This window comes from Sodiomyces alkalinus (genome assembly GCF_003711515.1).
Source record: "Sodiomyces alkalinus F11 unplaced genomic scaffold SODALscaffold_3, whole genome shotgun sequence".
NCBI lineage: Eukaryota > Fungi > Ascomycota > Sordariomycetes > Glomerellales > Plectosphaerellaceae > Sodiomyces > Sodiomyces alkalinus.
Window position 1 is genome coordinate 977,462 of NW_021167081.1, and position 13,986 is coordinate 991,447.

The 13,986-nt window shown below is 53.8% G+C and overlaps 7 protein-coding genes across 7 annotated transcripts; 4 read left to right on the forward strand and 3 right to left on the reverse strand.

The window, feature by feature from the left end:
- The first annotated feature begins 446 nt into the window (after window positions 1-446).
- Window positions 447-6,884, forward strand: SODALDRAFT_377699 (hypothetical protein). The gene is made up of 5 exons (XM_028614926.1): window positions 447-846; window positions 930-3,331; window positions 3,416-3,675; window positions 3,739-5,210; window positions 5,282-6,884. Exons 1-5 carry the CDS (start codon window positions 622-624, stop codon window positions 6,599-6,601), a joined length of 5,679 nt encoding a protein of 1,892 aa, XP_028467582.1. The 5' UTR covers window positions 447-621; the 3' UTR covers window positions 6,602-6,884.
- On the reverse strand, window positions 6,814-7,718 carry SODALDRAFT_273921 (trimethylguanosine synthase; the record flags this gene model as incomplete). The annotated part of the gene is made up of 3 exons (XM_028607924.1): window positions 6,814-7,369; window positions 7,474-7,572; window positions 7,636-7,718. 3 exons carry the CDS (start codon window positions 7,716-7,718, stop codon window positions 6,814-6,816), a joined length of 738 nt encoding a protein of 245 aa, XP_028467583.1.
- A 395-nt stretch (window positions 7,719-8,113) lies between these two features.
- SODALDRAFT_309308 (hypothetical protein) lies at window positions 8,114-9,707 on the forward strand. Its single transcript, XM_028609103.1, has 2 exons — window positions 8,114-8,498; window positions 8,595-9,707. Exons 1-2 carry the CDS (start codon window positions 8,334-8,336, stop codon window positions 9,480-9,482), a joined length of 1,053 nt encoding a protein of 350 aa, XP_028467584.1. The 5' UTR covers window positions 8,114-8,333; the 3' UTR covers window positions 9,483-9,707.
- Window positions 9,420-10,485, reverse strand: SODALDRAFT_377702 (defender against cell death 1 protein). Its single transcript, XM_028614927.1, has 4 exons — window positions 10,062-10,485; window positions 9,920-9,977; window positions 9,800-9,863; window positions 9,420-9,737 (listed from the first exon to the last, which is right to left on the reverse strand). The coding sequence occupies exons 1-4, from the start codon at window positions 10,311-10,313 to the stop codon at window positions 9,671-9,673; spliced, it is 441 nt and encodes a 146-aa protein (XP_028467585.1). The 5' UTR covers window positions 10,314-10,485; the 3' UTR covers window positions 9,420-9,670.
- A 155-nt stretch (window positions 10,486-10,640) lies between these two features.
- Window positions 10,641-11,616, forward strand: SODALDRAFT_331897 (TMEM14-domain-containing protein). Its single transcript, XM_028611578.1, has 3 exons — window positions 10,641-10,811; window positions 10,875-11,001; window positions 11,092-11,616. The coding sequence occupies exons 1-3, from the start codon at window positions 10,809-10,811 to the stop codon at window positions 11,289-11,291; spliced, it is 330 nt and encodes a 109-aa protein (XP_028467586.1). The 5' UTR covers window positions 10,641-10,808; the 3' UTR covers window positions 11,292-11,616.
- Window positions 11,351-12,002, reverse strand: SODALDRAFT_377704 (UPF0287-domain-containing protein; the record flags this gene model as incomplete). The annotated part of the gene is made up of 3 exons (XM_028614928.1): window positions 11,913-12,002; window positions 11,637-11,856; window positions 11,351-11,516 (listed from the first exon to the last, which is right to left on the reverse strand). The coding sequence occupies exons 1-3, from the start codon at window positions 11,944-11,946 to the stop codon at window positions 11,351-11,353; spliced, it is 420 nt and encodes a 139-aa protein (XP_028467587.1). The 5' UTR covers window positions 11,947-12,002.
- A 162-nt stretch (window positions 12,003-12,164) lies between these two features.
- SODALDRAFT_331899 (Prefoldin beta-like protein) lies at window positions 12,165-13,347 on the forward strand. Its single transcript, XM_028611579.1, has 4 exons — window positions 12,165-12,402; window positions 12,459-12,549; window positions 12,724-12,916; window positions 12,981-13,347. The coding sequence occupies exons 1-4, from the start codon at window positions 12,342-12,344 to the stop codon at window positions 13,011-13,013; spliced, it is 378 nt and encodes a 125-aa protein (XP_028467588.1). The 5' UTR covers window positions 12,165-12,341; the 3' UTR covers window positions 13,014-13,347.
- Window positions 13,348-13,986: the final 639 nt, after the last annotated feature.

Sequence of the window (13,986 nt, forward strand, 5' to 3'; positions counted from 1 at the left end):
GAGAGAGCGAGGCACCTGTACTCAGTAGGAAGAGGCTCAGCGGGAGGCTTCCAGTCAAGGGGTTAAGAGCTGAACCCTGAACATTTGGTGAAAGGTGTTGGAGCAAGCAGAATGAGGCTTATTGAGGTGAGGTACCTTAGGTTTGACGAGCTGGGACAGGTACGTACCCATACAAAGGCCAAGAGAGCGTGACGTTTTACGCGAACCGGATCCGTACTTAGTAAGTACTCGGTACTCAATACTCCGTCCAGCAAAGGGGTTAGAGCCCCGTCGAGTTACCTACCTGCGTACACGTAAGTAGGTGAGACGCAGGTAGCTCTATCCTCTTATCTCGAGGTACCAGAGACTTTAATGGGTGCCCCACTCACCTATCTCCCCCAAGTAAACGTCCAGGCACGTCCCAATTTAGTAACAAAGCTACCGTGTCGCATCGTAGCCTCGTGCATACGAAACGTCTGGAGCAGCACATCTGCCTTGAATCGAACTGCTTCGTCGACGAGACGGCCTGGGCAGCATGCGATGGCAATAGTGCCTCTAACTTGGACAAGTCGAAGTCGCATGTCGTCCAGTCTTACCATCACTCTTGGATAACCACCTTCACCACCACCCATTCCCTTGATCATGGCTGAGCTTGGTTCCGGACGCCGTTCCGTGTCTCCAGAGAGCTCTGGGAGAGACTCGCCCATTTCTCGACAATGGAGGAATCAGCTAGGCTCCGAGGAACTGCCCGCCAACGACAAGGCATCGCGGAAATACGCAACCGGTGTCGAGAGAGCCCTCAGTCTCTTCGAAACAGCCCTGCAGGAATGGGCAGATTACATCTCTTTTCTTAATCGGTTACTTCGGGTCCGTTACAAATACCTCGCCCGTCTCTGCCACGCCTTTGCGGCGGGGGAGTGCGAGAAAGCTTCTAACATTATTCTCTCCAGGCATTACAAGCTCGGCCGTCATCTACCAACTTTGTCCCCTCAAAAGCCCTTGTCGCAAAACGACTATCACAATGCCTCAATCCGGCATTGCCGTCTGGCGTACACCAGAAAGCCCTCGAAGTCTACAACTACGTCTTTTCCATAATAGGCACCGAAGGTCTCTCCCGTGATTTGCCTCTCTACTTACCTGGGCTGGCGTCGACTCTCTCCTTCGCCTCTCTCTCCGTTCGATCGCCCTATCTCGACCTTCTTGAGGGTTATTTTTTACCCTTAGACCCTCGCTCTCTCCGACCCGCCATGAAATCGATTGTTCTAGCTATACTGCCTGGCCTGGAGGACGAAACAAGCGAGGATTTTGATCGGACAATGAAGCTCATGGAGAGCTTCAAGGTGGCTATGCGACCACCCAATAGCGAGGAGCTGGCGCCAACACATGCCACTGGTGACGACTTCTTTTGGCAATGCTTCTTCTTGGCCGCTATAACGAGTCACAGCCGGCGTGGTGGCGCATTGGCATATCTGGTGAAGAACTTGCCCAAGCTGGGCGAGCCTCTCGTCCACACCTCGTCTACAGTTGATGGGACCAAGAATGGCGTTGAATCTGACCTCGCCGCGCAACTCGGACGGATCGTGACGTCCCCAGAACCTGGATTGTTACTCCGATGCTTCGCTGCCGGATTGGCCGACGAGCAGCTGCTGATCCAGAGAGGCTTCTTGGATCTTTTGGTCTCCCATCTCCCGTTACACTGCAAGGTGTTACAAAGCCGGGTCAAGTCCCGAGATTTAGAGCTCTTGCTAGGAGCCGCCGCAGGCGTTGTCATCAGAAGGGATATGAGTCTCAATCGGAGACTCTGGGCCTGGTTGCTGGGCCCTGACCCTTCCCCCGCGGATAACGAAGCCACCCTCGATTCAGTCACTTCGCCCACTTCCCCCGACACCCAACACGCCCTCTTCACGTCCAAAACCAACTACTTCGAAGAGTATGGGCTTCAGCCCTTGACCCGAGCATTGTTAGGCATCATACGTGTAGATGCGGAAACCAGCCCTGCCGAGAGGGCGCGGCCTTATAGGATCTGCTTGTCACTTATGGATCGCTGGGAAATTGGAGGTCTCGTCGTTCCCGAAGTGTTCCTTCCCATCGTGGATAGTGTCCGGCAGTACAAAACCCAGGCACCGCACATGAGCGACTTCAATGAGGTTTTCCGAAGTGCCAGCGTCTTTTTCGACGGAGCGGAGAGTGGCTTGATCTATGGCGAAATCATCAGTCTCCTTGCTCAGTCCATTGGTCCCGGCAGCCTCCCTTTTGAGGAACGCCTGGACAAGCTAGACCTTGTCAATTTCATCCTAGGCAATTTCAACGTGAGAGAGGAAGAGATGGTTACCGTTCATGCTCCGCTTACTGCGCTGGGTGTACTTTGCATGCTAGAAGACGCCAAAGAGAAGCAGGAAAATCCAGACACGGCAACTGTCAATTTCCATGAGCTGGCCGAAAGAGGCCTGCGCATTGCTCTATCACTTCTAGAACTTGTTCCCGAAAGAGCGTTCCCATCAGCCTCGTCGGACAAGTCGCGAAGAACCATGGAGCCGGGTATCCTCCAGTCTTTGCCTGTAATGGAGATGCTGAAGCGCATCAGGACCTTTTACGTCCATGAGCAAGGGAACCTTGATTCAGCTGTCGCGCCATTCTCGCCAGTCGAAGTCGGTGAGCTTCTTGTGCAGAAGGCGGGTAAGCTTGTCTGTGAAGGGCTTGCCGACTCGGATACAGATCTAGGGACCAGAGGGAGGGTCCTAATGGCCTTGTTGGTGAAAGTCCCTTCCCACTATCAACTCGATACGGCCAGTGTGATAGATTGCCTGCGCGAGAGATTAGGCCGCGACTCGACTCTGTCTTTCCCCTCCTTCGCCTCTATTCTCCACCTCTCCATCCATCTCTATTCTACGAAACGAGCATCCATCGCCGGCCTTTCAGAGCTTGTAGCTCCTCTTGTACACCATGCGTGGTCGTACCTCTCGGCGTCCGACCCCAAGTATCACGTCGAGACAGTTCGACTGTTGTGGCAGCTCCAATCATCCCTCACGCCGGAAAACCGCGATATTGAAGCAGCATTATCAAGCCTCATAATTGCCGATGCCAAGGCGGCAGATGCTTCTCGGCCATCTGACTCTGGGCGACGCTTTTCCATTTTATGGCTTCACACGTTGCAAGACTCGCAACATGACCGAAGGGGATCTAGAACACCAACACTGGAGCGGTTTGCGCCTCCACGACTGTCAGGGGCAGAGCACTACGATGTTTTGCTAACACGGCCGCTCTTCTTGATGCTCGATGCGCTTCTTGACGAGCGAACTCATCTTTTCATGACAGTTAAGTCCTGGCTACACGGTCTCGTGGGTATCGACAAGTGAGTGAGAATTTTTTACTGCTCAACGGTAACTCAGACGGCTTGGTACCAAAGCTTCTAATCATTGCGATATGTGGCATATAGGCTATTCCTTATTGTCGTCGCCAAGTTCGCGGCGCTGCCTTTTCTAGCGTCAGTCAACGGGGACCAGGGCTCCGGGAATGAGACAGGCCAAGGGCAGAGCAATGAGGCACGCTTCTCTGAAGATGACGACCTAGACCTCTGCCTGTACTACCTTCAATCCGTTGCCAACGTGCTCCGCTGGGGTCCCGATCCGGTCTGGGGGATTCTAGCCTCCACGACATTATCCCCAGGTGCCGGATTTCCAGCGGTTGTCCGTATCGGTAAGAAGAGAAGCCCTCATTTCTAACTTACCCCATGACCATAGCTCTAATGTGTCTGCTTAGTTGGAAAAGAAAATGATGTCTCCTTGCAGGAGTTTTTCCTTCATGTTTGCCTGCGCTGCATTAGACGTTGCAGTGACGAGCAAGGGGACCAGCCAAGCGGCGATATCCTTCGGACCACCCGGCTCTATCGGTTTGCCCTGGCTCTGCTACACCGGATTCTATTAAACCCATATGCAGCTCCTCTTGCGAGCTTACGCCTGGAGGAGCTTCTCATCGATCGGCTCACTAAGTCGCTTGAGTGGCCCGACCCCTATATTCAGGTGCTTCTGCTGGACGTGGTGTTCGCCGCTCTAAGCATCCGAAATGTCGCGGCTCCAGAGTTACCCATCTCGCCTGTTTCTGACAGGAAGCCAAGTTTGGACCCGAAGAGGGGACCAAGGCATTCTACACAGTCCGACACCATCCCACACGTCTCTTCGCCACCGCCGTCACTGCTTGACTGCATCAAGGCCGGGTTCAGTGCTACCAGTAGCCGGAGCGTTTTGGATAGTTGGGTCAGTTTCCTGACGGAGTGTTTGCCGCTCTACGCCGATACCATCTTCCAAGTCCTCATTCCTCTCGTCGAAACGCTCTGCAAACAAGTCTCGACCACCTTCGAAGCCTTGCAGTCTTTGTTCAGACACAAAGATGGCGGGCCTCAGAATGATTGCGGCGCGCCCGAGTCGACGCTCATCTCGCTTTTGAACGCGCTTGAGCAGGTTTTGGCAAAAGCGCACGAGCGACTCCTCGCTGAAGAGGCGAGAGTTCAGGTTGTGAAGAACCCGGAACAACACCAGGGATTCTTTGGCAACATGGTGTCCGGCGTCTTCTCCACAGACCCTCAGCAGTCTCGAAGTGCAACGGCCAACGACCGGCTCACGGTGCACCTAGCCTTCCAAGATGCAGTCCGCATTTGCTTCACTATCTGGTCCTGGGGTCACGGGGCAGACATAAGGAGTCAAGATCCGGGCTCTACCCTCTCATTCAGCTACACCTCCCTTCGCATGAGGAACAGGGCAAGACGGCTCCTAGAACATCTCTTCGCGGCGGAGACGCTCGAGTGTCTTGAGACGGTTGTTGGCATATGGCGCACTTCGATCGATAACTCTTTGCAGGCGCCGCAATCTGATGTCTTCAAACTCCTGCCGGCTTTGGACGGCTCGAGACCCAAACACACAATTCCGGCCATTTTCAACGCCATCTATAGTCGAACTAATCCTCAGGCTTTGGACCCGTCGAGACGGTCTACGCTCACGACCTCCCTACAAGACATCGACCTGGTCACATTTCTTGTAGAATACGCCAGGACGCTGGAGGACGACGCCATGGACGAGATCTGGAGCGATTGTATAACTTTCTTGAGGGACATTTTAACGAACCCGTTCCCCCACCGACAGACACTCCCCAGCTTGCTGGAGTTTGCTGCCATGCTCGGAGAGAAAGTCGACAACACCAACTTTGGGGAGCAGCGCAAAATGCGGCGGGAGCTCGGCGTAAGTATTTCCGCCCTCGTTCACAGATGACCGTTTTGCAGCGTTTTGCAGCTTTCTAACTGCGATCGCAGGATCTCTTCCTCCGTTTGTTGACGGCAATCTTCACGACCAAGCCGGTCTCATTCACAGATCCGGTTCCCACCACGGAGAAGGGAGAGAAGTTGCGCGATACCAATGGCAAACCCTCCATGGGCACAGTGCACAATCCACTGGCGAGGGCAGAGGACGTCGTGGCCATCTTGGCTTCCATAGTGCCCAACCTCCCAAAGGTCTTGGTGGAGAATGATCGTGTCCTATCCGCAGCAAGCACAATATCCGCGAACGTGATCGGGCCGGCGTTCCGGGCGAAGGCATTCCCAGATACGGTCACCGACAGCACGTTAACGTTATTGCACGAGCTGTCAAGGTTACCCGGCAATCAGAAAACATGGAAGAAGGACCTCGGAGACGCTTTTAACGACAGCAGGTTCTTCGGATCCGGCCTCTCGCTCGTCAGGAGCGATTGGCTGCCACTGTTGAGGCAGTGGATTCAGAGCGACAAGGAGCGCATGCCGGAGATCCTGGGCCGCATCACGCCCCCGACAACGGCCGGTATCGTCTTTGGTGTTGGGGCGACGTCGGCGAGGCTCGACGCCGACCGGAAGACTCAACTCAATTTACGACGGATGGCAACTCTGGTTCTTGCTTCCACCGAGGACACTTTTGCTGGGGAGCTGCCCGTCATCTTGGAGAAAGTAGTAGAGCTTCTCGGTGCTACAGCTACCTCGTCACCCTCGTCTACAACTCGGGCCGACATCTTTATATTGGTCCGGGCGCTCGTCTTGAAGACAAGCGCCATTCATTTGGCCATGATCTGGCCCGTCATAAACTCAGAGCTCCATGCCGCCATTTCGTCCGTTGTTTCCCCTGACCACAGCCCGGCCTCCGAGACGTACAACAACACGTCCATCGTACAAGCATGCAAGCTGCTGGACTTGCTCGTATGCGTGGCGCCCGATGACTTCCAGCTACACGAGTGGCTATTCGTTACCGACACGATTGACGCCGTCTACCGTGCGTCCAATTACCAACCTATCGCTCTCGTCGATGAGCTGTCCGAGGAGCTCGGCCAAGTGGCGGTCGTCTCGGCGCATCAGAGTGAAACCGTGGCGCCTTTGGGCGCGACCAGTTCGCACAGGCGACCCTTACTAGGTCCGGGAGGAATCAACGATGATGTTACCATTGATCGGAAAGACGAGCTGGTCGCCAAGATCCTTCGGCCCTTTTTCGGACAACTCAGCATTTTCGCATTCGAATCCACGTACGCGATGGTGCCGGTGGATTGGGAGTTTTGCATTCAGGAACTCATGAAGGATATTTTTGACGAGCGTACTGTTACCAAGGCGCTGTGAGCCATTTACTTACTGTAAGCAAAATGCGGGTTTATCCTCGGTGCCTATCGGCGAGGGGACGGCGGCATGCGATCCTTGGGGGGGAGTGGAGGGCATAGAGAGGCCGACATAAAACTTACTGTCCTCTTTCCCGCCAGTCCCTTCTTCATTTCTTCATAGGTTTCGGAGCCCGAAAGAAACAAAATATAATAATCAAAAATGAAAAAGGGGTATCAATCTGCTTTCCCTGGAATGTATGCTACTAGGGCTTTGCTAGCGCCCTTCATACAATACTGCACTACTTCAATCTTCTCGTCGTCAGGAGCCAGTCTGGCAATCTGTCTCAGGTCGCTCGTCCTCGGCAGGTACAGTGCGTGATCCATTTTCCGACATGCCTCATGAAGTTGCTGGAGGTTGTAAGGCTCCATCAGACTCAGGTCGAAGACCTCGGCGGTGCGGTACCCAGGTCCACCCCAAGGAGGCGACGCGAAGATGACGGCGGAGGCCATATCAACGCGCAAATCCGGGTGGAGGCTCTCGGGGTCATTTTGCAGGCGGTCGAGATAGTCGAAGCAGCTGGCGTGGATCCAGGTGATCCGATCTCCCACCTCGTATATGGTGGCGTTGTTCTGGGCGCAGGCGAGGGTGGGGGCGTCTTTCTCGATGGAGATGATCTTGTCCCAGCGATCGGACAGCGCGAACGCGATCGTGTTGCCGCCTGCGCCGGCGAATAGATCGATGAGGACCTTTTTGGAGGGTTTGGGGCCTGACATGTCGTACGCTACCTGCCTGTGAGGGACATGTCAGAGCAAGGCTACGGAAAAGGGGAGGAGGTGTTAGGGCGGACTGAGCTTCGTCCATCTTCTCGTTAGGGTAAACATGAAGTGACTAACATGGCGACCGGTTCAGGTGTGACACCAAACCAGGCATCATCAGTGAGGCAGATGCCATCGTCGTAGTATGAGAAGATTGAATAGCGCTGAGAGAAATATCTAGAAGAATTTGTTAGAAAAGGCGAATCCCCATGGAGAAGAGAAACGAAAGAGAAGGCTTACTTTTGGAGATCCCACGGAACTTCGGCCTTTGTTTGATAATGATGGCAGTCATCCGACAAAGGTAGAGTGGGAGCTGGATTCATTCTGGTCCGGTGAGTTTTCCCATCCATCACATCATTTATAAATTCGCTGTCTGTCATCGTGCCACTACCTGACAAGAGGCTGTGGTCCATTCAGAGCGAAGTCAACTGATTGGTGCATATATTTGTGAGAGTCAAACTTCAGGTCTGTGTACAGCTAGAGTTTGACTCGTTACACATTCCGACTCCTTATGATAGGTACCTCACAGACACTGGAAGGGCAGAGCTGTACGAAGTACGAGTTGCAATTCAACCCCACAATGGAGCTCTGACCATCTCAGTCACCTAGAAAGAGTACACACAATAAAGTACCGATAATGTGTCTTCGCTCGATACGGTACCTGCCATGTAAGTACATGCCTTGTACTCGAGACGAAACGTGAATGCCAGCTTGACAGCAACGCTTCCATGCTCTGAAGATCTAACCGGAACACCAACTAAGTCCCCATCTCCGTTGTGCTAGCAACTTGCTGTCCTTTCTGTTGTCGCTACCTGACCCTTACCGAAGCGAAGCTCTCAACAGCTCGCACGACACCCACTCTTCGAAGAAACCGGGCATCTTCTTCTCCTGCCGAAGCGACCATTCCCAAGCGCAGCAACGGACGATACCACGACACCATGTTCAATGCCCTGAACCGGTTCATGTCCCGCCTGGACGGCGAGCAACCAACACAGAGAAACAGTGGCGGATCTTTCGGTTTCCAGGTGCTTAGAAACACAAATCTCGAGCTCCAGATAGAACCCTGGTTCGATTTCATCATCGGCATCAATGGGAGGCCCATAGTATGATCATCCCTTCCCCCTCCCCTAGCTTCGACATACGCCTTCCGCCTGTTCGTTCTGTCCCTTTCGCTCGACTAACCGTGACAACCCCCATAGGATAACCCCAACAGTGGACTTTTTGCCCAAGAGATCCGCAACTGTGCAGGCGGTACCGTATCCCTCGCCCTCTGGAGCGCAAAAGGCCAGCGGACCCGCGAGCTGCATGTCCCCGTACCCGCCGAAACGGCCTCGCTCGGTCTCAGTCTACAGTGGACCCCCCTCGCCGCCGCCGCCAACATCTGGCATGTGCTCGACGTTGCTCCCAACTCCCCCGCCGACGCCGCCGGCCTGCTTCCCTACAGCGACTACATCCTCGCAAGCCCCGAAGGCGTGTTGCACGGCGAGAGCGGCCTAAGCGAGCTGGTCGACGATTACATCGGCAGACCCTTGCGGTTGTACGTCTACAACAACGAGTACAATGTCACAAGAGAGGTCGTCATCCAGCCGAGCAGGGAGTGGGGCGGCGAAGGAGCGTTGGGATGCGTGTTGGGCTACGGGGCGCTCCATCGGTTGCCCGCGCCGTTGAATGAGCCCGTGTCGGCGCCGGGCGAGACCTTGTTTGACGGGGAGAAAGTTGCGGCGGTACCACCATATGCTGAGGGAACGGGCGCGGCACCGCCTCCTCCGACCGAAGCCGGCCCGGACACCTTCGCTCCCGCTGCCGCTGCCGCCGCCGCTGCGCCACCATCGGCCGACCTGCTCGTCCCCGCACAGATGGTTGCAGCGGTGCCGATGAGCGCGCCGACGAGGAGTAAGAAGAAGGGACACAATCCGAACAAGGCGTTGATGGACGACTACTTCAAAGAGGGAGAGCAGAAAAGTCGGGAATTGGACAATGCGCCTACTGGGAAAGGGGCTACTGTGGCGCCTCCTCCACGGTCGGGAGGGCCCCCGAGGGCCGCATCAGCGGCTTCCACGACAGAACAGCCGTCGCTCGAGCAATGAGGGAAGAAGACTGCTTCGTCTTTTCCATAATCGAACTGTCCTTCTAGATGGGCCAGCGCGTGATTTATGTGTTATTATGTAGCGACCTAGACCTGTCCAGAGCCAAGGCGATGGCCTCGGGTGTCTTATTCTCCTTATTCTCGCCCCCCCTGTACCGTGTGACATCCGCGCCGGCCTTTTTTGCCCTCCTAGTTGATAAAGTTGATGCAAAAAAAGTGCAGGATCAAGCTGCACACAACATAGTCGGCAAAGGCCCTTTTGTCTGGTTGTTAGCAGGTGGAGGGAGTCTCGGCAATAGCTCTCAATTGTATTCTCACCTCTCTTGTGACACCGACGGAAAGTCCGCCTTGTTCGCTTCTGTGGTTTGTATCCGTAGTGAGGCTAGAAAAAGTGTCAGCGTTTGCGTACAAGATAAGGAGTGTTCCACCTCCTCTTACCCGTCAACACGAACTGGCCAACAGTGGCACCAAAGCCAGAGAGGAAGGAGTTGAAGGGCTAGAGTCAGTGGCTTCGAGTTAGTTTTCCTGTCCATGTTTCACTGTCCATTGGCGAGCAGGCAAACTGTTTTGCGAAACGTACATAGTTTCCACCCAGGATGCAGTAGAGGAATTGGACACCACCGGCCAGGACTAGGAACGCCATGAAGACGTCAATGAGTTTGGTTCGCTGCGGCGTCTGGCTCTGATAGTAGTTGTAGACGCTCATGATGACTTGATCCCAGCTCTGCGCCCCGGAGGACGGCTTGACGGTGATCTTGCTGGGCGTGGAAGCAACTGCTGGTGCTGTCGCTGCAGTGGGCGTGCCCTCGCGTGCGATGCGCTTCGGCGCCATGGTGTGTGGTTTGATTGACCGGTTCGTAGAGACAAATACACTGAGGACGGTGGAGATATTTAGGTCGGGGCGAGAAGAACGACCGAGGTCTAGCGCAGGATGGTTTGTTTGTTCGTGTGAAGCTCAAGGAGCTTCTCTGCTTCGAATATTCGTAATATCCCAGTCGACGAGCTGAGGTGTATGGAGGTACGTACCAAGGTACACAAGGACACGGAAGCGACAAGCAAAGTCTTGATTGGTGACAGGAGATGTATGATTAGTCACAATGCGGATGAGGTCATCCAATGCCCCAAGCGGCAGGACGATGCTTCCCCGTGAATCCCTCTGAGCTTAGTTAGAGCTACGTGGATAGAACAAGTTAGAAACTCTCGCGGACATCATCTGGCTTCTTTATTTTTGTCTTCTTTTCACATCCAACGCTTAAAAGAAGATCCAATTTGCAACTTAGAAATTTGACCATAAGCACGCAAGGCAAGGTCCACCGCAGCATTCGACATGGTATGCCTCAAATCGCATGTGCCATGGGCGTCCTTCGATTGGCCTATTGCTTACATTCATTAGGCGACCCGAGATCTCCAGACCCCGTCCTACGTTCTAGGCGCCCTTACTGCCACCGGCGGCATCATCGGTTTCCTCAAAACCCGCTCCTTGCCCTCCATCGTTGCGGGGTGCACGGTCGGTTTACTCTGTAAGTCCTACGGCTCCCATCTTGGGCCGAGCTCTCTCCTTGCATGATCCGTACTAGGAATAGACAATGGGTCCGCTGACGTCTGAGAAGATGGACTTGGTGGCTATCGCATCCAAAACCGCGAACCCTATGGCGTCGAACTAAGTCTACTTGCTTCTGCTGTCCTGGGAGGCTCCGCCATTCCTCGCGCGATACGCCTTCGAAAGCCCGTTCCAGTCCTGCTCAGCTTGCTCTCTGCCTTCGGCTTGTTCACCTTTGGAAACGAATTCCGCCGCAATTTGCAAATCTAGTGATATTGTACAGCGGGAAGCGGCGATCCTCTAGGGTTGTTTAGGTAGTCTGTATACAGCTACCAAGGGTGGCCGTTGTGTCTTGCGTTCTCCCAGCGTGAGCTGCCCAGACCATATACCCCGCGCCGTGTAACAATTATCCCGAATCTTGGTCGCGCCATGCTATGGAATCCCATCCCCGAACGCATGTCGTGCAAAAATGCAACAGTGCCATAGTGGTATTCGCTGCAACAGTCCTTGTGTCCATAATACAGTCGTAGCGCGTATCGTGTTGTATCGTATCATATCGTACAGCCGAGGGGGACGCCGGGTGTATAAAAAAGCCCCCGATTGGGGACGAGGAACTAATTGTCCAAGCTGAGCGACTTGTGGAGTTCATCGACCCTTCTCTGGTATTCTTCCTTCTTGGTCCTAGCAGCTGCTCTGTTGTTGTCGAGTCGCTTCATGCGCGCCGCATAAAGACAATCCGAAACTTTACGCTTCGCATCGTTGCAGTTTCCGAGGGACTTGTAAAGGAATCCTCTGGCATGGCACTCCTCGAGTGCATTCATGACTTCGGCGCACTCTGGACGTCGAGAGTTAGTCGGCGAGTATGTCCAAGGAGAAAGTGGGTGCACTTTCCAATGTTTTCTTCCGTGTGTAGATGAGGATGCATTTTGACGTGTTGACTTTGTTGGACTCTCTGATGTGGCGGAAGATTGAGCGGGTAGATAATGGGCTGAGGTTTCAATTGAACGAACGTATGCGGTCGAGATGGTACCTGACTTAACCGGTAAGACGCTCGGACCAGTCTAGACGTGGCACAGTGGGACGACAAGCCTAATTACCCCATACCTAAGGTACTACTGGCTCTATGAGCCTTCGTGCACTTCACATGATCCATGATTGAGGCAGGCATATCAATTATAAGCCGCCTTACGAATTCCACGACCCGTGTGGCTCTTGCGTATTTGTGAAACCGACGCAACTGATTCACTTGTATCTTTCGGTGCCGACTTGCTCTCGAATCCCTCGCTTTGGGCTACAAGGCCCTTCTTGATCGCATACAAGATGTCAACCCAAGCGGCTTCATCTGCCGCACCACAAGGTACGAGTTCAAGAAAACAGCAAGGTAGGTCTACATCCGGCTACAGTCTCAGGACCATGGACTAATGTCGTCCCTTTTAGAAATGCAAAATCAATACGCCGTTTACAAAAACACCCTGCAGAAAATTGCCCAGAAAATCGGCGATGTGGAGCAAGAAGCAGAAGAGCACAAGTATGTCTACTCCATGGCTGTCGGCTGTCGTCCTCATGTCGTACCCCGCGATCCATACTCCTCTGGGCTTAGAATTACGACGACACCTTGGCGGCCATGAGATGTTTTTTTGGGCCCCTCTCGTGACCTCACTCCAAGCCGCTTACTGCTCGTCTCGTCTGACAAATTCAATAGACTCGTGCTAGAAACTCTGCAGCCGCTCTCCGGCGATCGCAAAGCGTTTCGGCTCGTAAATGGTGTTCTCATGGAACAGACGGTAAAGGATGTGCTACCAGCTCTCACAACCAACTCAGAGGGCCTGAGGAAGGTCCTGGAGGACCTCGTGAAACAGTACAAGACAAAGCAGGAGGAGCTAGAAAAATGGAAGGTAAGCGTAACCCCCTTTGGTTCTTCGCTATAAAGAGCGGAAAAGCTCATACATTCCGATGCAGAAAAAGAACAATATCCAAGTTGTCCAGACATGAGCCCAGTCTGGACGATTAGGATCCGGACGTTCAGATCGGTGCTTGTGCTTTCTCCCCCGAGATTGCTACGCCCTGGGAAGGAAACATGCTACAATCCAGGCATCTGGGTTGTAAATAGGCCGGCGTGAGCCCCTCCGGCGGCACACTGCCTGGGCAGTCTCCTAGGCTATCTTCTACGCTAGGTTTTCGTTGGGACAGGGTCTCGAGCGATTTCGACTAATCCGTTTGTCCTGCGACGCTGTCGACAGAGCAGGCAATGTGATGGTAAACGCCGGGTTGGAAGAACCTTGTTTATAGCCATCCCTCTGACAGAGAATAGACAACTGGTCAGGCTGCTGAATGTGATACATTCGTCAAGTATGTTGGTTGAGTGAGTAATAAAAAGCCGCATAGTCTTGGGCGTTCTCCACGTTTCTGCCAGAAATTCCCCTTCGTGTTTACTCAGTGCAGTGGGCATGTCATTGGGCAACTAAGGTGGCTTCCCTGCCTATGATACAAAACGATTGATTGTCCAATTGTTTTGATAATAATGTCCGTATAAGACTGTTTATGTCAGAGGACATGGGAGAAAAGAATGACCTTGGACTAGACACTGGGTCGGGAGGGCGAAAGTTCACCTGGCAGAACAAAAGCATATCAGCCCAACTGCTGCACCTTTTGCTAAAATCCCACCCGGCCAATGCGGGGAACTGGCGGTGCGGAGCAGTAAGCTACATGCCGGCGCTGTCGCTGCAGGGGGGCCGGAGAGCCCAAGCGGACGGCATGGTGGGCAGATGCTTGATGCTACCCAACTTAATGGAGGGCGAAGGGCCGGCAGTCACAGAGTATCAACGCCGCAAAGACTGGGATATAATACTGCTGTTTTGTCGGAGTCGCTAGAGAACCTCTGAGCTGTCCCCATGATGTCAGGACAAGAAGCATGGCCAACACATGAGGCGGGAGAAGCAACAATAGGTACACAGCGACCCGATCT

Excerpts from the sequence above, each read along its gene's own strand:
- SODALDRAFT_377699 (XM_028614926.1), top strand. The coding sequence starts at position 622 with ATGGCTGAGCTTGGTTCCGGACGCCGTTCCGTGTCTCCAGAGAGCTCT. Across the intron at positions 847-929 it reads TTCTTAATCGGTTACTTCGG|GCATTACAAGCTCGGCCGTC; the intron begins GTCCGTTACAAA and ends TATTCTCTCCAG. Across the intron at positions 3,332-3,415 it reads GGTCTCGTGGGTATCGACAA|GCTATTCCTTATTGTCGTCG; the intron begins GTGAGTGAGAAT and ends TGTGGCATATAG.
- SODALDRAFT_309308 (XM_028609103.1), top strand. The coding sequence starts at position 8,334 with ATGTTCAATGCCCTGAACCGGTTCATGTCCCGCCTGGACGGCGAGCAA. Across the intron at positions 8,499-8,594 it reads GCATCAATGGGAGGCCCATA|GATAACCCCAACAGTGGACT; the intron begins GTATGATCATCC and ends CAACCCCCATAG.
- SODALDRAFT_377702 (XM_028614927.1), bottom strand. The coding sequence starts at position 10,313 with ATGGCGCCGAAGCGCATCGCACGCGAGGGCACGCCCACTGCAGCGACA. Across the intron at positions 9,864-9,919 it reads TGGCCAGTTCGTGTTGACGG|CCTCACTACGGATACAAACC; the intron begins GTAAGAGGAGGT and ends CACTTTTTCTAG. Across the intron at positions 9,738-9,799 it reads CCGTCGGTGTCACAAGAGAG|GGCCTTTGCCGACTATGTTG; the intron begins GTGAGAATACAA and ends ACCAGACAAAAG.
- SODALDRAFT_331897 (XM_028611578.1), top strand. Across the intron at positions 11,002-11,091 it reads GTGCACGGTCGGTTTACTCT|ATGGACTTGGTGGCTATCGC; the intron begins GTAAGTCCTACG and ends ACGTCTGAGAAG.
- SODALDRAFT_331899 (XM_028611579.1), top strand. The coding sequence starts at position 12,342 with ATGTCAACCCAAGCGGCTTCATCTGCCGCACCACAAGGTACGAGTTCA. Across the intron at positions 12,403-12,458 it reads GAGTTCAAGAAAACAGCAAG|AAATGCAAAATCAATACGCC; the intron begins GTAGGTCTACAT and ends CGTCCCTTTTAG. Across the intron at positions 12,550-12,723 it reads CAAGAAGCAGAAGAGCACAA|ACTCGTGCTAGAAACTCTGC; the intron begins GTATGTCTACTC and ends CAAATTCAATAG.